The sequence below is a fragment of the Saccopteryx bilineata genome, chromosome 4 (assembly GCF_036850765.1).
Source record: "Saccopteryx bilineata isolate mSacBil1 chromosome 4, mSacBil1_pri_phased_curated, whole genome shotgun sequence".
Taxonomy (NCBI): domain Eukaryota; kingdom Metazoa; phylum Chordata; class Mammalia; order Chiroptera; family Emballonuridae; genus Saccopteryx; species Saccopteryx bilineata.
Window position 1 is genome coordinate 60,302,227 of NC_089493.1, and position 24,864 is coordinate 60,327,090.

At 36.5% G+C, this 24,864-nt stretch overlaps 1 protein-coding gene across 3 annotated transcripts; it reads left to right on the plus strand.

Moving 5' to 3' along the window:
* The first annotated feature begins 281 nt into the window (after nucleotides 1–281).
* On the plus strand, nucleotides 282–22,624 carry BNIP2 (BCL2 interacting protein 2). 3 transcript variants are annotated; one of them, XM_066275003.1, is made up of 11 exons: nucleotides 282–470; nucleotides 8,151–8,257; nucleotides 8,873–8,940; nucleotides 9,374–9,550; nucleotides 12,505–12,681; nucleotides 15,218–15,320; nucleotides 16,479–16,610; nucleotides 18,204–18,290; nucleotides 18,411–18,509; nucleotides 19,266–19,301; nucleotides 22,281–22,624. In XM_066275003.1, exons 2-11 carry the CDS (start codon nucleotides 8,208–8,210, stop codon nucleotides 22,330–22,332), a joined length of 981 nt encoding a protein of 326 aa, XP_066131100.1. In that variant the 5' UTR covers nucleotides 282–470; nucleotides 8,151–8,207; the 3' UTR covers nucleotides 22,333–22,624. The 3 variants fall into 3 exon arrangements, with proteins under 3 accessions (XP_066131100.1, XP_066131102.1, XP_066131103.1); XM_066275005.1 differs by lacking the exon at nucleotides 19,266–19,301 and having other exon boundaries at nucleotides 283–470; XM_066275006.1 differs by lacking the exons at nucleotides 18,411–18,509; nucleotides 19,266–19,301 and having other exon boundaries at nucleotides 283–470.
* Nucleotides 22,625–24,864: the final 2,240 nt, after the last annotated feature.

The following is a 24,864-nucleotide window of genomic DNA, read 5'->3' on the forward strand; positions in this document are numbered from 1 at the left end:
AATATAAAAGTGGCTCCTGGAGATGCCAGGCTGCGTCCCAGCGCAGGTCGAGGAAGCGCCTGCAGCTCAGAAGCGCCCCTAGGAATGTAACTATAGGATCCGCCAGCCCAGGGCAACTTAAGGCAGCCGCGCGGCGCATGCGCAGGCGCTAGCCCGCGACGGGTGTGCGGGCAAAGGGAGAGACTCCCGGGTTTCAAGAAAACGTCACGCTCCGCCTCCGCCTCCGCGGACGGCTGGGCTTGCTGAAGGTCGGGACGTAGTCACTTCCGCCGGGGCGGCTCTCTGCGTCCGGGTCAGCTGCGCTGCTGCCGCTACAGCTGTATCTGTGACCCGGGTCCTGGGTCCGGGTCTCCACTGCCATTCGAGGGGAGCGGGCTCCTCTCGGCGCTACCTTCTGCGACCTGGCCGTCAGCCCCGCGTCGCCGGCCTGGAGGGGCGAAGAAGACCAGGGGGCCAAGGCTTCCCCCGGGGTGAGTGCGGCCCTGGAAGGCTGGGCACGGCGGGTCCGGGCCGGGAACAAGCCTGGGGGTGAGCATCTGAGGGGCGCGTGCCCCCGGAGGGCCGGGGAGAGGAAGCCGAATGGGTTCTCCTTTGTAGGGAGCGCCCTGGAACCTCCCGGGCGGCGCTTCCCGGATCCCCGCAGAGCGTAGGCCCCCGCCCTTGGCTTGCCTCCTGTTTGCACTTGCCATCCCTGTTCCCGCACCCCCTTTTCCGTTTGTGGCGGGTGTGCTCCGGGTGGAACCTGCCCCCCTGCACACAGCCCGGCCTGGGTGCGGTGCGTGGGCCACGCTGGTCCCTTGTTTATGACCAGCGTCCGTCCCGGTGCAGAACAAAGAAACTTGCACTCCTGATGTGCCTCCTACCCTCGAAGAATAAACACGGAAGCGCGTGTGTTATCAGGGCTTTAATAGACCTTCCCATGTGAAAAGCGTGGATTCACACACTACCTTTTGCCTAAATACCTGGCAAATTTGGTTTGGGTTTCCTGGATGTAGTTCATCAACTCCTGTAAAATAAAAACTTCAGCTGGTTCTGTGACGTCGCTTTGAAACTTCCCTTGTCTGTCCCGGGAGTTCTTAGAGAGCCCAGGTTTTGTCGTGTTCATCCAGGTAATAATCATAGCGCCTTCCACGTAATTGAAGTGCGTGATTGCGTTTTACTGTTGCTTTTTTCATCCTCATCCTTTTTTATTCGGAGTTCTGTTTCTCCCAATGCTTAATTTATTTTTTTTAATTAAACGTATTCTTTGATGTTTTGTAATTCTGCAATTTGTAAATGTAATATTCCTCAAAATTTTAACAGAAGTTACCCAATTTAGTTACCCTGTAGACTATTTTCTTGATCTTACACTGCTTATTTCTTGGCATTTTACATTTTCTGTAAACTCTACTTCTTAGTCTTCATAATCTTCTCTATTGCAGCCCAATATTGTTGGGCTTCTACCGGAAGTATGATAGGTCCACTTCTGCAAACATGAAACTTGAGCTAGATCATCGTATTGTAGTCATTAGGCATTTACAGGACCTTTTAAGCTAAATGTAACCAAATCTGGCATTACTTTACCGGCTTTTCTATAAAGTTGCCAGTGAACTGAAGACACTGCTGTATTAGAAACAGTCTAGGTTTGGGAACCAGGATGTAGTGTCATTTCCCCCTTAGGTAAGATAAAATGAGAATAATAACACCAGTGTTTTATACCTCACAAAACTGTCAGTTGGAACATATGAAATTATGAATGTGCAGGTGGTTAGTAAATGAGAGAAGCACTCTTTGGGAAATCAGTTCTGTTCATTCCATCGGGAGTGATGCTGGTAGATGGGCAATGAGGAAGGAAGGAAACTAAAAAGGAAGTATACTTAGCCAGATCTGATAAATTAACCTTGGCTGGCAGTAGATTTAAAAACATTTTGTCAAACTTACATCCTATAAAGCGGGATACTAGTATAATATGATGGTAGTGATATTCCAAAATTACAATATTAGTAACTACAACAAAGTGTTAGAAATCAGTTGTTGGACTTGAATCATTTTAAAGGTCACAGCTATCTCTAGTGTGGTCTGCTTACTGGTAATTTAATAAATGTGCTTTCATAGGTGGGATAATTATCCTTTGCTTTATTTTCACAATTTTAAGAAAACTCAGCACCATTGTAATTTTTCTTGAATTTTGTGTTAACATTTCTGATAGTGTCTCATTTCATTCTTTGTTTTAATGTATGTATAATTGACATAGGACATACTAGTTTCAGATGTATAACATGATTTGATACTTGTACCTATCGTGAAATGATCATTACAATTAAGTCCAGTTAACATCCATCACCACGCACTTACAAAAAATTCTTTTCTTGTGATGAGAATTTTTAAGATCTCCTCTAACAACTTTCAGATATGTAGTACAATATTATTAATTATAGTCACCATGCTGACTTATTTTATAACCAGAAATTTGTATCTTTTAAGCCCCTTCACTTATTTTGCCCACCATCCCATCCCCATCACCGCCTTTAGCAGCCACCAATATGTTCTCTGTATCTATGAGTTCAGTTTTGATTTTTTGTTGGAGGGGGGTTTTATTGTTGCATTTTAGAGACAGAGAGAAGGGGGGGAGAAGGAGAGGGAAGCAACAATATGTAGTAGTTGCTTCCCATGTGCCTTGACCGGGCAAGCCCAGGGTTTCGAACCGGTGACCTCAGCATTCCAGGTCAGCGCTTTCTCCACTGTGCGACCACAGGTCAGGCTATTGTTGCATTTTAGATTCCACATGTAAGTAATATCATACAGTATGGTCTTTCTCTGAATTATTTTACTTAGTATAATGCCCTCAATGTCCATCCACGGCAAGATTTCCTTCTGTGGCAGAATAATATTCCTCGGTGTGTGTGTGTATACACATACCACAGCTTTTTATTTTTTCATCCATTGGTGGGTGCTTTGGTGGCATCCACATTTTGGTATTATAAATAATGCTGCAATAACCATGGAAGTGTATATATCTTTTCAAGATAGTGATTTCACTTGCTTTGGGTAAATACCCAGAAATGGAATTGCCAGATCATGTGGTAATTCTCTGTAAAATTTTTTAGGGAAGCTTTATACTAGTTTCCATGGTGGCTGCACCAGTTTAGATTGCCAGCAACAATGTGCAGGTGTCCTTTTTTCTCTACATCCTCTCCAACACTTGTTATTTCTTGTCTTTTTGATAATAGCCACTATAACAAGTGTGAGGTGAGATTATGTGACCGTGCTCTCAAGTAAGCAATGACAAGAAAGCATATTGGGTTTTCCCAGGGGCGCTTAGTTATCTTTGTAAACCCATAGAATGGCCTAAGTTATTTTCCTGTAGTGCTAACAGTGTTGCCAACCTCATAGGAAAAAGTGAACATAAATATTTAAAATGAATCCCTTTCATTTAAATGGGGAAAGTGAACAGCTTGCCTGGGCATTTCCTTCTGCCAGCTGTAATTGATTTCAGCATAGATGTGGTTACTAGTGCCTAGTCCAGCAGCAGTGTTAAGCTACATAATAGTCAAGTTGCCATGTAAAATTATAATCCAGGCAGTTCTAAATATGATCATAATATTTAATTTTTGCTTATATTACTGAGTTGCCTGGAGAAATCCCTGTTTATGTGATCAAGCTGTGTCAGGAGGAAATCCATTATCTCCTTGATTTTTAACCTCCCTAAGGTGAACAACTGTTGGAATTTTATCTCTGTAACCTCTACTCTTAACTGGCATATGTAATTATGTACCACAAGTCTGTTGAGAAATCAGGTTATTCCTGAAAGTGTTGTTTCCTCATTTTAATTTACAAAGTGTGAGCAAAAAATGGGAAACATGACTTAGAGTTAACTTGTAAGTCAGCAATATCCTGGTTCCCTTCAAAGGTTTGTGCTTATATTGCTCCTTTCTTGTTTGTTTCCTGTTCCTAGAGTTGCTGATGATAAAGTGCTTCCAAGAACAGTACTCTCTCAATTGTTTTCGCTGTTTATCTACCTAGTGTAGTTTTCCTCCTAAAGCTGGTGATGAAATGGTCAAGATGAAGCTGTCTTTATCTCTCCTAGGTTCTGTTTAATTAGCTTTATTAATTATCCCTAAACAAAAAATATCCATGTTTATAAGCTGTGGTGTATTAATATCACATTTCTCAATTGAATGAATTGGCCGAGAGAGCTGAAATACTTACACTGTCTGTATTTAGAGGAGCTGTTTTGATACAATTGTTCAAGGGGTAAAGCAGCTAAAAGACATGGTTTATCTTCCAGAATTTCTATATTTTCTCTAACAAACAAGGAATAATTTTACCCAGCAGAAATTGATGTTGCACTTATGTAGATTGCCCCAAATATTTTCATTATACTCTTTATTTATTTTTTTTTAATTTTTCTGAAACTGGAAACGGGGAGGCAGTCAGACAGACTCCCGCATGTGCCGGACCGGAATCCACCCGGCATGCCCACCAGGGGGCGATGCTCTGCCCATCTGGGGCGCCGCTCTGTTGCAACCAGAGCCATTCTAGTGCCTGAGGCAGAGGCCATGGAGCCATCCTCAGTGCCCGGGCCAACTTTGCTGCAATGGAGCCTTGGCTGTGGGAGGGGAAGAGAGAGACAGAGGAAGGAGAGGGGGAGGGGTGGAGAAGCAGATGGGCACTTCTGTGTGCCCTGGCCAGGAATCGAACCTGGGACTCCTGCACGCCAGGCCAACACTCTACCACTGAGCCAACTGGCCAGGGCTCATTATATTTATACTTTTTGAGGGGTAAACATAACAGGAAGCATATATATAAATAAGAAAAATAACGGTATCACAGATACATGGACCCTGGCCAGTTGACTCAGTGGTAGGGCATCAGCCCCACCTGTGGATGTCCTGGGTTCATTTCCAGTCAGGGCACACAGGAGAAGCGCCCATCTGCTTCTCTACCCCTCCCCCTCTCGTTTCTCTCTCTCTCTCTCTCTCTCTCTCTCTCTCTCTCTCTCATACTCTTGCCCCCTCCCCCTCCTGCAGTCATGGCTTGATTGGAGTGAGCCCCCCCTGGGGGGAGGGATGTGCTGAGCATGGCTCCATAGCCTCTGCCTCAAGTGCTAAGAAAAGCTTGGGAGTGAGCATGGTCCCAAATGGGCAGAGCATCAACCCCTAGTGGGATTGCTGGGTGGATCTAGGTTGCAGCGCATGCAGGAGTCTGTCTCTCTGCCCCCTCTTCTCTCACTGAATTAATATATATATCATATATAAAAAGATCTTCCTAGAAGACTATGAAAGGCTATATGCCACCAAATTTAAGAACTTAAAAGAAACGGATAAATTCCTAGATATATACATATATAACCTTCCTAGACTGAATCATGAAGAATTAGAAAACCTAAATAGACCAATCAACAGTGAGAAAATTGAAACAACCCAACTATTGGAAACCTCCCAAAAAATAAAAGTCCAGGACCAGGTGGCTTAACTAGTGAATTCTACCACACATTCAGAGATTTTACTACCTGTCCTTCTCAAACTCTTCCAAAAAATGGAAGAAGAGGCAATATTCCTAATACATTTTATGAGGCCAACAACATAAACCAAAGCTTGAAAAGATAACACAAAAAAAGAAAACTACAGACTGATACCTCTGATGAGTACAGACGCAAAAATCCCAGCAAAATACTAGAAAATAGAATACAACAATACATTTTAAAAAAGAATACATCACAATCTAGTGGGGTTCATTCCAGGGGCAGAGGGTTGGTTCAGTATACTCAAGTTTATGTAATATACCACATTAACAAAACAGGATAAAAGTCACATGATCTTATCAATGGATGCAAAAACATTTGATAAGATACAATATCCATTTATGATTAAAACAGTAAAATGGCTATAGAAGGAAAATACCTCAACATAAAGGCCATATTTGGCAAATCTTTCAGCTAATATACTCAGTGGTGAAAAACTGAAAGCTTTTCCTCTAAAATCAGGAACAAGACAAGGATACCCTCTATCAACATAGTACTGGATGTTCCTAGCCAGAGCAGTCCGTCAAGGGAAAGAGATAAAAGGTATCCAAATTGGGAAGGAAGAAATACAATTGTCACTTTTTGCAGATGACATGATTTTATATATAAAAACTAAAGACTGCACCAAAGAACTATTAGAAACAATAAACAAATACATTTAAGTCGCAGGATACACTGCTTTTTCTGAATACTAACAATCTTCCGAAAAATAAATGAAAAAAAATCCCTTTAGCAGTTGCAACCAAAAGAATATAATACATAGTAATAAACTTAAAAGGATATGAAGGCCCTATATTCTGAAAACTACAAGGCATTATTTAAGGAGATTGAAAAAGACACAATGAAATAGATATTCTGTGTTCATAGATTGGAAGACTTAATATAGATAAAATGTCCGTATTACCCAAAATAGACAGATTTAATGTAATCCCCATCAAAATCCCAATGTCATTTTTTAAAGAGATAGAACAAAAAATTATCAAATTTGTGTGGAACCACAAAAGACCCCAAATAGCCAAAGCAATCCTAAGAAAAAAGAACAAAACTACCTAGACTTCAAATTACATTACATTTATTCACAAAGGTATGTACCTGTACATTCATTACAGCCAAGACATAGAGACAACCAAAGTGTCCTCTGATAGAGGACTGGATGAAAAAGATGTAGTAAGTATATACTATGGATCAGTCATAAGAAAACAGCCATAAGAAAAGATGAAATACTGCCATTTGCAACAACATGGATGGACCTTGAGAATATTATGCTAAGTGAAATAAGTCAGAACAAGCAAAGAGCTACCATATTTCCCCATGTATAAGACGCACCTTAATTTTGAGGCCAGAAATTTGGAAAAAAATATGTTACATAAAGTTATTGAACTCAACTTTTATTCATCGTAAAATTCATACAACTCCTCATCACTGTCAAAACTCCTATCCATTAGCTTGACCCCATCTGTGTCTAATGATGAATCACTGTCTTCATAGAGTGCCTCGTCCTCAGTTCCATCTATGGCATTTGAAATGCCACAACCACTATATAAAACGCACCCAGTTTTTAGACCCCTAATTTTTTGAAAAAGGGTTATATGTGGGAAAATAAGGTATGTGATTTCACTGTGTGAGATATAAAACTGAAACTCATAGGCACAGACAATAGTATAGAGTTACCAGAGGGAAGTGGGGTGAGAAGTAGTAAAAGATAACCGAGGCATGCCTGACCTGTGGTGGTGCAGTGGATAAAGCGTCAACCTGGAAATGCTGAGGTTGCCGGTTCAAAACCCTGGGCTTGCCTGGTCAAGGCACATATGGGAGTTGATGCTTCCTGCTCCTCCCCCCCCTCCCCTCTCTATAATGAATAAATAAAATCTTAAAAAAAAAAAAAAAGATAACTGAGGCTAAATATATGGTAACAGGATGATTTGACTTTGGGTGGTGGGAAAACAGTGTATTATACAGATTATGTATCATGGAAATGAGCACTTGAAACCTGTATGACCTTATTAACCAATGTCACTCTAGTAAGTATAATAAGGAAAAGAAGAATAAGCATAAGAGGCTGAGCAAAACAAAGGATTCCTGTCCAGTGTCATACCTTACAATAAGTATTCATTCATTTAACTAATGTTTACAGGCCTGTTCTTTGCCAGGCACTGTGTCAGGTATTGGGAATATAATGGTAACAAGTTTTCAGTCACTGTTTATATTTTTGAAATATTAAACAGTTTTCTGAGTATGTGGGATTTGAGAAGGATGCCCAGAATATCCTGGCACTCCCTCCCTCAACACCTAGAAAAAACTGAGACAAAATAATAGAAAGCTGTCTGATTATTGAATGTGGGGAAATACATATATTAGTTCACTTTAGAGTAAAGATCAAATAAATTCAATAACATTTTTAAAACATTGAGAAGTATAGTGAATTCAAAATTTGGAAGAGACTGTCAGTTTTCAACCTTTAATAATATAATGTTTCCATTTCACTTGAGCAGAACTCTAGAGTAATAAGTGTTTATTATTTGGACTTATTTCGGCTTTTTGGCCATAATTTTTGTTTTGTGTTGTTTTTTTTTACTAGTACTGTACCTTTCAGCCAATGAAAAGTAAAATGAAAAGTAAATTGTTATAAATTTTTGTCTTTTCACAGGACATTGGCTCTCTGGATTATCAGGAGTTTGCAGTTGACATTGAGTCCAAGCTAAGGATGGAAGGTGTGGAACTTAAGGAAGAATGGCAAGATGAAGATTTTCCAATGTGAGCAGTGCTTTTAAATGAAAACACATTTAAAACAAAACTTCAGATTTCTTTATTGTGATGTCACCTAATTGGGCTTAACTCTCCGCTTTTTAGGAAAATCTTATTAAATAAAAAGCTAGGATTTCCTAGATCATCTGGTTAGCTACCTTGAGAGATTTGCATTTGTCTATACCAGAGGTCCCCAAACTTTTTACACAGGGGGCCAGTTCACTGTCCCTCAGACCGTTGGAGGGCCAGACTGTAAAAAAAACTATGAACAAATCCCTATGCACACTGCACATATCTTATTTTAAAGTAAAAAAACAAAATGAGAACAAATACAATATTTAAAATAAAGAACAAGTAAATTTAAATCAACAAACTGACCAGTAAGTATTTCAGTGGGCACTGTGCTCCTCTCACTGACCACCAGTGAAAGAGGTGCCCCTTCCGGAAGTGCAGTGGGGGCCAGATAAATGGCCTCAGGGGGCCGCATGTGGCCCGTGGGCTGTAGTTTGGGGACCCCTGGTATATACAATTGTATTGGCACCAGTTGGGTTGATAGAAAAAGAATTGAAAAAAAAAACACTTTTTTTTAATTTCTTGGTTAAAAAGTATGTCTTTATCTTCTAGACCTTTACCAGAAGATGATAGTATTGAAGCAGATATATTAGCTGTAACTGGACCAGAGAACCAGCCTGGTAAGAACTTGACACTTAATTTCAGTAAAATGGTAGACTTTAACTGTGCTATTTTTTATCACATTTCTTTGTCAAGGAAAAAGATATACTTGGTGTTTGTTCCATTATAGGGAGCCAAAAGATAAGTTAAATGTTGAAGAAAGAACTTTTGGAATACTTTGGAGGTTTTTGAAAATTTCTACACTGAAGAGATGAGAGTGTATCATTTTTAGCAGTAAGAGGTGACTGAGATTTGCCTCTATTATTTAAAGACATAGGCTTGCTATGATACATCATCTTGCCATGTGTAAAAACAATAGTGATCAAAATTCAAAGTTGTAAATTAGTGCTTTGGGATTGTGTTTAATTAATGTTTTTTTTCCTAAGGACAAAGTGGCCATTTAAGCATTCCTTCTAATTCTAATACATCTTTCACTTGTTTTATCCATTCCAGACTCATTAGAAGTTAATGGAAATAAAGTAAGAAAGAAACTAATGGCTCCAAACATTAGCCTGACCCTTGATCCTAGCGATGGCTCTGTGTTGTCAGATGATTTGGATGAGAGTGGGGAGATTGACTTGGATGGCTTAGACACACCATCAGAGAACAGTAATGAATTTGAGTGGGAAGGTAAATGTTTCATGTTGTTACTTGACCTTTATTAATGAATGTTTGTCTTTATATACATACATGTTTTTATAATGGCATTCTCATAGTAGGATAATTGGAAAAACTTTAAAACTTGACCATGAAACCAATTAAAATTAATGTAATGATTAAAGGATTTTGTTGAAATATATTTATAAAGTTTATTTTTTTACTGTATAAAATTCTGCTAACACTGAGTATTTTCATGGCTTTCAAACTGTTTATAGAAACTAATTGTAGGCCCTGGCCAATTGGCTCAGAGCAGTAGAGTGTTGGCCTGGTGTGTGGAAGTCCCGGGTTCAATTTCTGGTCAGGGCACATAGGGGAGGTATAAATCTGCTTCTTCATCCTTCCCCCTCTCACTTCTCTCCCTCTTTCTTCTCCTCCTGCAGCCATGGCTCAATAGGAGCAAGTTGGCCCCATGCCCTAAGGATGGCTCCATAGCCTCTGCCTCAGGCACGAAAAAGAGCTCAGTTGCTGAGCCATGGAGCAAACCTCAGATGGGCAGAGCATCGCCCCCTAGTGGGCTTGCTGGGTGGATCCTGGTCAGGCCACATGTGATAGTCTGTCTCCCCGCCTTCCTGCCTCTCACTTAATTAAAAAAAAAAAAGAAAGAAAGAAAAGAAACTATTTGTAATAGATTACATAGGTGGCTTTTTTTCTTAATTGCCCAAAGCTGTAAAGTTACATTTTTTCATGGTCCCTCCCAGAATATTGCTTGATAATTATGGCATATTATTATTTTTTCTTTTTATAGCTATATTAAGGTTTAATTGACAAAAGATATTTAAAATATACAAAGTGATCATTTAGATTCCCTGTACTCCCTTGAGTTAACACATCACCTCACATATTATATTTTTGTGTGTATGTTTGAGAAAATTCAAATTGTGCTAGCAAATTTCAATTATACAATCTTGGTGTTATTCAACAAAGTAAATTTTAATGAGAAAATGAAGGGAAAAGCAGGGTCTGAGTGGACCCCAGAGATCCTCTGGGGCTCTGTTCTTAGATGATTCTTGACACTCCTGGGAAGAAGAAGTGTCCACCATAATAGGTTCTTGAGAAAGTTAAATGAGAACGGGTGTAACAAAATTGTCTATAACACATAGGTGCACACATCAGATTGAAAGTACCTAACGATTTTGCCCAGAGGTCAATCTGATTGCATGTTTTCTCCACACATTCTAACTCAATTATGGCATATTCTAATGTTTAGTTGATCAGCTAAAAAAATAAAGCATCAAAGAGGCATATCATTGGCCCTGGCCGGTTTGCTCAGCAGTAGAGCATCGGCCCAGCATGTGGAAGTCCTGGGTTCGATACCTGATCAGGGCACACAGGAGAAGCACCTATCTGCTTCTCCACCCTTTCCCCTCTTCTTCCTCTATCTCTCTCTCCCCCTTCCATAGCCAAGGTTCCATTGCAGTAAAATTGGCCCAGGCACTGAGGATGGCTCCATGGCCTCCACCTCAGGCACTAGAATGGCTCTGGTTGCAAAGGAGCAACGCCCCAGATTGGCAGAGCATTGCCCCCTAGTGGGCATGCTGGGTGGATCCTGGTTGGGTGCATGTGGGCGCCTGTCTCTCTGCCTCCCTGCTTTTCACTTCAGGAAAATGCAAGAAAAGAAAAAAGGCATATCATTTAGGAGATGTACTATAAGTAATTAAAGGTTTGAGAGAGGGAGTTCTAAGGGGAGTTTTTTGAGTAAATCTAAAGTGATTTACCAAATAGGTTTGCCTGATAGTGCTGCATTTTGGAAACAACCAGCTTGAATTAATTAGTTCCCAATTTATATTCTTCATCATTTGTTAAGGGATTTGCATGTGTTTTGCTTTGCGTGCTTTCTTTAATTAGATAATCGTTGTCTACAGTATCTTTGTATTGTTAATAATATATATAAATATATACTCCATCTTTAAAATGATTTTTACTTCAAAGCAGTATATAGCACTAAGCATATTATCTGCAGTGAAGGGTAAGATCCTTTAGATCAGGGGTCTCAAACTCACGGCCCGCGAGTTTGAGACCCCTGCTTTAGATGCTGTATCTTTTGTTCCTTTTCTCATCCCTGTTTTACTGGTTCAAAAAGCAGTCCGATAATAAATATTTTATAAAGATACTGAAATAGTTTTCTGCCTATGTGTTTTGTCTCTTCTTTCTTTAATGCCGCTGTAGTCATTTCCTGGAAGGATATTTTCGTTAACAGCTTTATCTTGGAAACAAACAACTAACATGCAGTAGGTTTCCCCTCCCCCATCTTTTGGTAAGGACTATGATACTAAAATCTTGAAAATCATTACATCATTAAAAATCAGCTCAAATGCAATCTTGAAATATAAATTATTCTAATCATTGGTGCTTATGCTTTGGCTAATGTCAATTTAAAATATTCTATTGCATGCATACTTCAGAATATTATCAATAAATTTTTGCTTAAGAAAACTGATCAAATGAGAAATAATCATTCACTAGTTAACCACTTTCTATTGTTATCATAATGTTTGGGGGTTAATGTATGTGCTCAGGAACAAAAACGACTGCCTCCCAGATAATTAAGTAATCTGTAATGTTGACAACTCTCAAGGACAATCTTGTAAACAGAAGCTGGAAAGGCATTGTAGGGCAGTGTACTAAGAATTTGATGGTGGTATGAATTCTTTTCTGAACTTGTGGATATACCTTATACTGTGTTTAGGTGCTTTCTGAATTAGGCAGTAAAAAAAAAAAAGTTAAAGAACCATGATTTCTTCCAAAAGCATAAAATGACATCATTTTAAGAGCAAGTCTCTTCTTTTATGGAAGGAATATTTAAAATTCGATAAAGTATAATGAAGAATTCTCCAAACATTCTAAATAGCAAAGTGGTTAACATGTAATTTTATTTTTGTGGTACAAATAACAATTTGGGATTCAAAAACCTTTTATTTTGACAGATGATCTTCCAAAACCCAAAACTACTGAAGTTATTAGGAAAGGCTCAATTACTGAGTACACAGCAGCAGAAGAAAAAGAGGACGGGCGACGCTGGCGTATGTTTAGAATCGGAGAACAGGACCACAGGGTTGACATGAAGGCAATCGAGCCCTATAAAAAAGTTATCAGTCACGGAGGTAAGAGTTACCAAAGATTCAGATTTTTTAATGCAATTTCAGAAACCTAAAAGCTTAAACTCTCCTTTGAGATATTACATAATTTTGAAATCATAGTACACATTTACCATGTCATTTTAGAAACTTAACAGGTTTGAAGTGAAAGGATAAAATCAGCATTTAAAGATCATTAATATATGCACGTAGTAAGTTCAAAAGGTCTGAGAGGGTGCCATGGAAAATCTCTGCCCACCCTGTCCCTTGACATTGCTCCCAAAACTGAGACTCTCTGAGAAACCCTTTTTATCCATTTATAATTTATATGTAGTGAAATGTTCTAACCCAATTTCTTGCAGCATTTGCAAATTGTTTTCCAGTTTCATTGAAATATAAGTGGCATCTACATTGTATTATAAGTTTAAGGTATACAGCATGTTGATATTATACTTGTATATTATAAAGTGATTAACACCATAGTCTTAGCTAACACCTGCAGCAGATTACATAATTACCATTTCTTTTGTGATAAGAACACTTAAAATCTACTTTCCTGGCAACTTTTAAGTACATGATACAGAATTATTAACTGTTGTCACCATAAGGTACAGATCCACAGATGTTGCTCATCTTCTAACTGTAAGTTTGTACTCCTCTGACACCTCTCCCCTCTCCCCTAGCCCCTAGTGACCACCATTCTAGTCTCTGTTTCTATTTCTGTGAGTTTGACTTTTTGGAATTCTACATGTAAATGATACCATATTTGTCTTTAATCTGCCTCACTTAATTTTATTTCACTTGCAAGTGTTCGTCAGTGTTAAATGAGCTTTGGCAGAAACCCATAAATCCATATATACACATATAGCCTACACCCCTAAGCATATACAAGATTTTCATCACCCCAGAAAATTCTCTAATACTCTTTCCCAAGGGCTACCTCTCAAGTAACCACTAATGTAATGTCTACCCCCATGCTTAGTTTTGCCCATTCTAGAATTTCATGTAACTGGAGTCATATGGTGTACACTCCTTGGACTACTTCTTTTGCTCAGCATGTTTTCAAAATTCATCCATGTAGTTGCATGCATCCATAGTTCATTGCTTTCTTACTGCTGAGTGGTTTTCCATTGCATGGGTAAACCACAGTTTGCTTATCCATTCTTCTTTTGATGAACATGTGAGCTGTTTCAAGTTTGAGCTATCAATATTATGATTATAACTGCCATGAACATTCTTTTACAGTCTTTTGTGGATGTAAGTAAAACCTGGCCTTTAATCTGTAACTCTTAATTTACCTTAAAACTGAGCAAATCATCCATTTTTACCACAAAGTAGAGAACCATTCAGTCCACATTTTTATGAAGCACCTACTTTGCATATCTGTGAAATATATAAAAATACAAGGCTTTGTCTCTTCCCTTAAGAAATTTACAAGCCAAATAGGTAAAGCTATGAAGTACAATTAGAACTTCTGTCAATCTGACTATGCTGTATATAGAAGTTGACCTCGGCATTGTGTAACTAGTGCCAGAATGCAGCATGTCACATTACCTGAGATCCTCCTAATGCAGGCAGGGGGCCATACAGGTCAAGCTGATTGTCTTTTTCACATAAAATTATTTCCATTTAATTTACTTTCTGCCAAATTCACACGCACTCCCCATACCCCACTTATTTCTATAGTCTTTATTCATCTGAAAGCAAATCACTTGAGTATTTGCAGTTACATTATTCTGCCTAATTTAATCTTACCCAGATGGGGGGAAACAGAATAAACCGGATCAGGAAGTCAGCTGCATTAATTCAGCTAGTTCATGAGAAGCAGATTGTGAGACCTACCCCATGGTTTAAACACAGTATTTTTCAAAATATTTTATTTTTCTTGCAGGAAAATAATTGGGGGCATTGTATCCTATTGCATTTATCACAATATGTTTTGTGACTAAGTGATTAAGGGAGGTAGTTAAGATTTTAATGTATCTGTAATGTGCAGACCTTTTTAGTGCATGTTTTAAATAATAAATGAAAGTTCAAGCAAAAATATTTATTACTGGACATAGCTTAATACACAGAAGTTACCAAAAATACACATTTTAGCGCTATTTTTCTTAGAATTATGTCAGAGATGTGATCTTTTCTGAGGTAATTATACTCTAAAGTCTATAAAATGCTAGGTAGTATTGAATGTAAAACTTTTTTTTCAGCACCCACTTTATCCCAAGTTGCATAAGAAATTTTTACTGCAGATACTGTTGTGTTACGTCTGCTTGGATTATATCACTGTATTTGTCTACTTATTAAAATAAGTCTGGCTTTCTGATTATGCTGGTTTAAGTGGGTTTCTGATTTTTATGCCTACTGTTTTCTCTTCGATTTTTATTCTCCTTTTAACAAGGTGGAATTTAATAAAGATCTAAATATATATATATATATATATATATATTTTGATCCAGAAATTTGTGGAAGGTAAACCACTGTACTCTAACCACCACACACATGTCCTCTAAAAAATCTTTAGAGTAAAATCATGCTGGTGATTTTATCTTTGGTTTCTTTTCAGGATATTATGGGGATGGATTAAATGCCATTGTTGTGTTTGCTGTCTGTTTTATGCCTGAAAGTGGTCAGCCTAACTATAGATACCTGATGGACAATCTCTTTAAGTATGTATATCTTCACAAAAATGTTTGGACAGGATTCTGAGTTAATTAGATGTCCAATTTAAGGAATTGAAGTTTAGCTGGGTAAAAATTATAGATATCCCAGTTCTGGTTCTTTTTAAATATTTTTCTTTGGCATTGTGAAACTATCTGTTTTCCAACTCGACAGAAAAAACATTGTTATTTTAAAACTGAAAGGGATATTTTAGGTTACGTGTTTTAGCTTTTTATTTTACATTTGAGGACACATTGAATATAAAGAAGTGGCTTTTTTTTATCTCAAATTTATATGGCTAAATTACATTTATCCCTAAAAAGACAAATGTAACTAAGCTTACTTTTTATTTCCACAGTTTTATTATATTTCCACAAAGTCAGTCTGTTGCTCAGGTTACTGTTTTTTTTTAAATTGTGGAAAATTTTAAACGTATTAGAGAGCAGTATATTAAATCTCTTATACTAATCATCTACTTCCACAATTATCAATTTATATTTCATTTCCAAAATTTATCACTTCCCCACTGTATAGTTTTGAAGCAAATCCTAGATAGCATGTCATTTCATCTATGTGTAAACATTTCAATATGTATTTTTAAAGGATAACCAATGTTTCCTCAATAAATATAATTAATCTTAAAAATAAATAAATAAACAAAAGTTAAGAACTTTAAAAAAAATAATTATATGGCCTGGGCACCTCAGTTGCTTGGTTAGAGTGTCATCCCAATACACCAAGGTTGCGAGTTCAATCCCCAGTCTAGGCACATACAAGAATCAACCAATGAATGCATAATAAGTGGAACAACAAATTGATTTCTCTCCCTCTCTCCATCTCCCCCTCTCCTTCTCTCCCTCCCCTCCCCCTCCCTCTCCCCCCTTTCCCCTTTTTCTCCCTCTCTTCCCCTCCCTCTCCCTCCTCCTTTCTCCCTACCCTCTCTCCCCTTCTCTTCCCCTACCCTCTCTCCCCCACCCCCTCCCTTTCTTCTTCTCTCCTCTCTAAAATCAATCAAATTAATTAAACTATCATTATATAAACGATTACAGTGTTAAAATTTTAATTGTTTTTGCTGTCATTGAAGGGGAGGAAAGGGAACTATATAATTTGGATAACCTAGTTTGGTTCTTCAGAATTATATTTAAGGCTTTCATTTGTTTTTACAGGTATGTTATTGGCACTTTGGAGCTGTTAGTAGCAGAAAACTACATGATAGTTTATTTAAATGGTGCAACAACTCGAAGAAAAATGCCCAGTCTAGGATGGCTCAGGAAATGCTATCAGCAGATTGATAGAAGGTACTATAACTACAAATTGAAAGCTAGTCTGAATAATTTTTATTATGGCCTTACTAGATTTTCTGTTGCCACTTAATGGCTCCATGTATACATTTCCTAAATTACATTTATTAATCTCATAGAAAGTTTTTATTTTCTCAAAACAGTATTTTAGAATGTTATGGCCTGACCTGTGGTGGCACAGTGGATAAAGCGTCGACCTAGAAATGCTGAGGTCACCAGTTCGAAACCCTGGGTTTGCCTGGTCAAGGCACATATGGGAGTTGATGCTTCCAGCTCCTCCCCCACTTCTCTCTCTGTCTTTCCTCTCTCTCTCTCTCTGTCTCTCCCTCTCCTCTCTAAAATGAATAAATAAAAAAAAAATTAAAAAAAAAAAAAGAATGTTATGAAGGAAATTAGCTTTTATCTGTTTTATAAAGAATTACTGCCTGGCCTGTGGTGGCGCAGTGGATAAAGTGTCGACCTGGAACGCTGAGGTCGCCAGTTCGAAACCTGCACTTGTCTGGTCAAGGCACATATGGGAGTTGATGCTTCCTGCTCCTCCCCCCTTTCTCTCTCTCTCTCTCTCTCTGTCTCTCTCTCTCTCTCTGTCTCTCCCTCTTTCTCTCCTCTCTAAAATGAATAAATAAAAATTAATTAATTAAAAAAAAGAATTACTTTTCATTTCTTAAAACAGACTTATTTAATAGCTCTTTATTTCTCCTTATTTATACCACATTGAACACTTTCCTGTAATTTACGTTTTGGTAAAAAATGGAAAACTTTGTATTATGATTTTCTATTTTATTACATTTGAGTTTAGCCTAATTTATATTGTTACATGTTATGGTGTTTATGTTAAGGTGCTCATTTAGCTGTAGTCTTACTTTGGAATGAGCTATGAAAGTTAGTCACCCAAGCTAATGAAAGGAACTTTGATCCTCTGGTTGGTTTGATTTGACCATAGCTAATTCAGATTAGTTTAATCAGATCCATTAATAGGGTTCTCTTCATACCTAACAATGACATGAGCTAATTTTTGTGATTTTAAAAAGTAATACTTAACAATCACTTTATTTAAGTGTGAAATATGTGTGCTAAAACAGTTATTTGGTCATTTTTAGTGGCCTGGAATAATGACTTTAATTTTCAATAAAAATTTTAAACTTTGTAAGTATGCACGAGGTCTGATTTATATGGCCTGTTACCATGGTGATCTGTACTCCCAACTTTCTGCTTGCATAGAAATTAGTACCAATTTCTCCCCAGTCCTGAAAAATGTAAACAATTTACTTCTATATTCAGTATTAGCCTCTACCCTTGGTTGACAGAGTCCTAAAGACAAGTAAATGTATGCTAGGAAACATTTAATAACAGGCTATACATAAATTTAATCAAATGAAGTAAATTTATTTTATAGTAATCGGAAGGACCATCAGAATTCAAGTGTGGCTTTCTTGTCTTTAAAGGACTATCATATCTAAATGAGAATTCTTGGGTGAGGGGTTTTCAATTATTTTATTTTTTGTATAAACTTTCATATACTTATTGATGTCTTCACTTCTAGCATCAGAATTTGCAGAGCTTTTTAAATTTTTCTTTTTTTAACTCTAGGTTACGGAAAAACCTAAAATCTCTAATCATCGTACATCCCTCTTGGTTTATCAGAACACTTCTGGCTGTTACAAGACCGTTTATTAGGTAATTTTATGAATGCCATTAACTTTTTAAAAAAGCAGAAACACAAACTCCTTGTGTGAATTTCTTGTTAGTTCTGTTGGTCAGAAATATTGAGGTAATTATTTTTATTTTTTTCCATAGCTCAAAATTCAGCCAAAAAATTAGATACGTCTTTAATTTGGCAGAACTAGCGGAACTTGTCCCCATGGAATATGTTGGCATACCAGAATGCATAAAACAGTATGTTTTGTTTTATTTCTTTAATTGTATTTGATCTTTATATATATTTTGATGTGCGAGGTAAATATTTTTTAATACTCATTTTTCCTTCATATATTATAAATATTTCGTAACTTCTCTTGTTTCTGTAACAAAGAAAAAGGAGAAGAAGCCATTTTCCAACATCTTCCCCATAAGTCACCATTTTCTTCAGTCTGTCAATTGAAGAAACAGAAAAAATTACTTCTGGTTGTGATTCATTTATATAATATTTGTAAAGACTGGTAAGAGATGATTTTCTGATTGGTCAGGATTAAAGAACATTCTCCAAACTTGAACATGCTGCTCTACTAATTTGAGTAAACATTCATCATGACATTGAATAATATTACTAGGGAACTAGAATATTATTTACAGGGAAGTAAAATATTATTTACATCAGCATAGCCTTAGTACTTTCTAGTGAGGGGAATTTATTCTGTTTACCAATTTCACTTTTTACTTTTAAAAGGGCTTGGTAGAGGCTTTTTACATAAATACTAAAGTACCGTGGTGCTATAATGTAGAAAAAGTTTCTTGGGTCTGATAATCTTATGTTTTAGTCTATTTAATGTGTCAAAGCCAGATTTTTTAAGTCAGTTTTGATTTTCTGTATTACTATATTAAATATTTTTAGTTTTGCCTGCAAACTTAATATGATTTTATTTTTAGTGCCTTTTTTGAGTTTTTGTTTATCTTTATAACATGTATTTACTGAAATAACTCTTCCCTACCAAGGTATGAAGAAGAAAAGTTAAAAAAGAAACAAAAAAGGTATATGCACACCTTGACTGGGTTGCATCTAGACTAGTCCATTTGCATTGCACAGACTAACTCTTCCTTATTGGTTGGTTAGCTTACAAAGATAATAGCATTTGTAAATATAAATATACCCCAGAGTCCAAATGCAGGGTGAATCCAAAGTTCCCGATGCTCAGTATGGCTTGGATTCACTCTGTTTTAACATCATGTATATGTATGTGTGTGTGTATATGTGTGTGTGTGTATGTGTGTGTACACACACACATACACACACACACAATTAAGGATTAAAGGTCACAGCTTGTCCTACTTTCTTGGTATAAATACAAAGGGTAAAACCAGAGAAATTACTAAGAATACTATTTGAAAAATCAATTACTTTTAAGATTTTCTCTTTTTACCATGTTTTTAAAATCTATAACTTGTGCTTTTGAAATTTGTGTGAACTTTTTAAAGAAATTATTGTATTTCTCTGGGGTTGATGATTATATTTAAAATGCACATATTCTTTGGCTAACCAACATTGATTTCCTTATATGCTTAAATGGCCTGCTAACCAGTCAAATTCTACATGTGATAAAATACCTAAAAGTTCAATGTACCATTTAATAGTTAAACATTCTGCTTTCCATCTTAAATTTAATTTTGAATACTTCTGCTTTGAGCATAACAAACTATTATCTATTAATACCTTGTCATAGAAGATGAAAGGCAGGGTATAAAACAGTTACATTTTATATAATAATTTTTTAAAATGTAGTATTTGGATCTAACTGGTTAATGGATTTTTAAAATATTGATAATTAGCCATACAGTTTAATACAATCTTTTTTAAGAGTTAAGGGAGAGATTTATATGTAATAGTTACCATTTTGACTGTTCTAAGAAACTAATTGTAAGTAACTGGACTGGAACATTCTTAACTCTGGACATATTTGTGTCTGTTGATGAACAAGAATTCAGTTGACCACGTAATAGAATAATAGCTTTACATTTCTATATGACACTTGACAGCTTAACCAACATTTTAACACAGATATGGACATTGATTTTTAGATCTTGCTAATTTCTCATTCCTTTCTAGGCATTGGTGTGCATTTGCCAAACTGAGGTCAAAAATATAATCTGTACTTGTAGAATATTTTGAAGCCAACTGTTTTCATGGATTTCAAAATTAATTGACTTTATTGATGAAATCTGTATTGTGCGTTTTTATAAAGTTCTTAATATTTAATTACCTGTTAAATAATTTAGGCATCAGAGTGGAAGTTTACTTTTTTATTTAAATGTATTGGTTGAAAACTACCACTACTATTTTGTCTTGTTTTTTTTTCTCTTTATTCTTTTTACTTTGTTTAACCTTAATAGAATCATTACATATATCTTTCAGACACTTCTTAGTTTTTATACAAAATTTAGCCTTAAAAAATAATAAGTCCTTATTACCTTGAAAATTATAACATTGAGTTTTAAAAATAGAGGGGCATGTTTTTTGTTTTTTTTATTTTTTTTATTTTTATTATTTTTTTATTTTTTTATTTTTTTTTTTATTTATTCATTTTAGAGAGGAGGTGGAGAGAGAGAGAGAGAGAGAGAGAGAGAGAGAGAGAGAGAAACAGAGAGAGAGAGAGATAGAAGGAGGAGGAGCAGGAAGCATCAACTCCCATATGTGCCTTGACCAGGCAAGCCAGGGTTTTTTTTTTGAACCGGCAACCTCAGTGTTTCCAGGTTGACGCTTTATCCACTGCGCCACCACAGGTCAGGCAGGGGCATGTTTTTAAAACCAAAAGTTATCAAGCTGCATGTAGGGGTACTTAAGATGAAATCTCTGTGATGAGTATTGATGAAAAGGAGGCTACAAAACTGAATGTTGAGGTACAGTCATGCATCACTTAATAATAGGGCTGTGTTCTGAGAAATATGTTGTTAAGCTATTTCATCGTTGTGCAAACATCTTAAGAGTGCACTTACACAAATAACCCTGTCCGGGTAGCTCAGCTGATTAGAGCATTGTCCTAATAGGCCAAGGTTGCAGATTCAACCCCTCACTCAGAGCACATATAAGAATCAACCAACGAATGCATAATTAAGTAGAACAGCAAATCGATGTTTCTCTCTCTCTTTTCCCCCCATTCCCTTCATCTCTGTCTCTAAACTCAATAAAATTTTTTTAAAAAGGAGTATACTTATAGAAACCTATATGGTACAGTCTACTCTACACCTAGGCTATATAGTTTAGCCTGTTGCTCTAGGCTACAAACCTGTACAACATACAGCTATACTGATACTATACATTCTGTAGGCAATTGTAACACAATGGTAAATGTTCATCATAGGAATGGTACAGTAAAGATACGGGATAAAAAATGGTTCACCTATATAAGTTTAGAGGACTAGAAGTTGCTCTGGGTGAGGCAATAAGTGATTAGTGAGTGAATGTGAAGACTGAGGACATTACTGCATCATATTGTGTTGTGCTGTGACATTACGGTGTCACTAGGCAATAGGAATTTTTAGCTCCATTATTTTATGGGACCATCATTATATATGTGGTTCATCATTGACTGGAACATCATTACCTGGCGCATGACTGTAGTGGCATTTTAATATGTCACTTAACAAAATCATTTCTGAGAGAATTGTCTTTCCTGCCACTCTCCTGTCACTTAGATCACTGCCCCAGCTGCGCTACAATTCAGCATTTTAGTATATCTGTTGTAATTTGAACTTTTAATCAAGCTTATGTGCATTTGTATGTATTTTATAATTTTTAAAGAAACAACAATTATATTTCTTGTCAGTGTCCTCTTGACTTTAAAAATTATCTTTCCTTGTCGAGGAAATGTTTGGTAACCTTTTTACTACGTCTGCTTCCTGGCAAAGCTTTGTTTTTAACAATAATATTCTACGCTAAAAGTGGTCGTTATTTTTAAGAAGAAAATTATTCACTTCCTAGTGTTTTATTATCTATATTGTTTTTTTATTAAACAGAGTTGATCAAGAGCTTAATGGAAAACAAGATGAACCAAAAAGTGAACAGTAAGTTTGGCATCTAAGTCCAAACAAGACTGAAGAACGTGCTGATGAAGCAGTGCTCTTTTTTGCATTTATAATGCATTTATTGGCCCTGGATTTTATGTAACCTGTTACAGAATTGACTTGACTTTTTCTCAATGGACTTTTGTATAAGGGACTGTTCACTGCTGTATTGGTTTGCAGATCTCTTGAATTTAGCTCTTTACTAGCTAATTATATTGTAATCATTTTATATTTTATATTGTTAAAAGCAGAGAACCACACTTTATATAAAGCGTTTTTTGCATTTGTTTATTGAATGATGTGTCTTCTTCAGTAAAATATTTATAAGTCTAAATTGGTAAAGGAAAGAGATAATATATATTTTTATGTTTTGAGCAATATTTTTTAATGTACACCTGTCTTGTGGAAGAATATGCAGGTAAATAAGACCATGATTTTGTAAAGTGCATGTTAGAATTTGTGTGTTTTCTAAATGGTTAACTACATTTTCTAGGTAACTTAAAAAATAAAGTGGCTCATAAGGTGGACAGTTAAATTGGTTGTCATGAATACCCAAAGGTCATGTATATAATCTAAATAGATTAGTACCATCGTAAGCATTTTTTATCACTTAACATATATTATTTCTTAATACAGAAGCACAAATACAAGTGCATTGTACACTTTTTCATTTCTAAACTTATAGACAACTTTAAAAGCCAGGTTTAGAATTAGAGAGCTTAAAAGGCTAAATATTGAGGTTGTATATATATGTACATATGGGCATTTTATCTTCTGGCCTATTGGTCAGACCTTTATAAAAACCTTAGATTTGTTCACTAATGTGAAATAAGCTGTGTCCAGGGTATCACTCTCCTGAATTTGTGTGAGTGCAGTGTACTATTGGGAGAATGTGATGAGTTATTCACTGTCATTACTTTTTTATAGAAAACAGGAGCTGCTTTTTTAACTGCTCTCAATGTGAGCACTTTACCAAAATACTTCCATATCAGTTATTTGAACTTGGTAGGTGTTTGACCTAGTCAGATATGGTATGTTTTCACATTTCCTATTGAATCATGTTGACAGTACTGTAGATTAAGTTATTTTCTAAATCTTAAAACATCATTGCATTATACTGTTTTGGATGACACATTTGATATAGCATATAAACTTGTTTAATTTGGTAAGTACCTTGACTCTACATTGAAATAAATTGTACTAATGCCCCCAAACAGAACCAAAGCGGCCCACACAATCAGCCTAAAAGAACAGATTGTTCTAATATTCTGTCATGTACTTGTGTGACTCATATCCATTTGCTAAACTTCGTCCCCTCCTCATTTGAGGGTCACACCACACTCCAGCCCTTCTTATATGGTAATCTACAGAAGAGTGTCCTGGAGTAGCAAAATTGAAGTGGCTGAGAGCTAATCTTTTAAGATTTATTTTATCCTAGACTGAAGACACATGTGGCTTTTACCATTGCCATTTTTAGTATAAAGTTTCTATTACAAAAGAGAAATTTCCTTCCTTTTCTGTCCTCTTCAGTCATAAACTTGGCATGCTAACTTCAGTCCAGTTGTGGATGATGCTGGAACATCCCCAGGATGAGATGCTCTTCGGTGCCCCCTGACATGATTTGGATCCAGCAGCTATAGGCAGACCCTGAACTAATGTCATTATAGTGAATAAAGTGAAAACTATTACTGCTAAAGTGTTAGAATAGAAACACTTTGTACTGAAAAAGCAAATTAGCAATAATTTAGGCATTCCTTCTGACTTCACCATATGAGGATAATATTGTGGTTAGTCTATATTTGTAGAGCACTTTAAGTAGCCTTTTATCTATAAGTCTTCATCTCACTCAAAATGGGCTGAGCTTTATTAAATGGTGGTTTTCCTCCACATCGAGTACCCAATTCTTCAGTTTGAACACTTTGTGTTTATTGACTCTTCCTTTTGCAAGCATTGTTCCTTACCACAGATACAACTTGTTACAAAAATGATGTTTTCCTAAATATTTTTTAAAGTAGAATTAGCCTATACTTTATTAGAACATTAAAGTTCAGAGGGAACAGTGATAACACTGGGATATTACAAAAGGGATGTGCTGTGAATCACATGATTCAGAGGATACCTGCTCTAACCTAGACCTTAATGGAATCTGGTATAGGGTCATGCCCTATAATAAATGTTTCATAATTATTAGACTTAAGGTCCTAACTAGTAGGTTAGAATTTGTTATTTGTAATTTTCCCTACATCATTCGATTTTAGTTTTCCGTTATTCATTGAGGTTAAAGTACATATTATTTGTCTTTCTGCTGGGGTCATGGGTCTAATTTAACTGGTTTAATTTGATGTTTCTTTTACTTTTGGGGGTTATACGTGGGCTCTGAGTACCTCTTTTTAGTCAACAGTTTCTCATATAAAGTAATTTGTGTTCTGCTTAAAGTAGCACCAAGGAAAGATGCTACGTTGACCCCACAGTTTAAGCTTAATAGGCTAACTAACCAGGGTGGGTAATAAAGAAATAAGATTCTAGATAGGGCCTA

What these genes read in the sequence shown, in the direction of transcription:
- BNIP2 (XM_066275003.1), top strand. Translation starts at nt 8,208, where the DNA reads ATGGAAGGTGTGGAACTTAAGGAAGAATGGCAAGATGAAGATTTTCCA. An exon ending in TATCAGCAGATTGATAGAAG is followed by an intron (nt 16,611 to 18,203) that starts GTACTATAACTA and finishes TTTTAACTCTAG; the next exon opens with GTTACGGAAAAACCTAAAAT. An exon ending in ATACCAGAATGCATAAAACA is followed by an intron (nt 18,510 to 19,265) that starts GTATGTTTTGTT and finishes TTCCCTACCAAG; the next exon opens with GTATGAAGAAGAAAAGTTAA.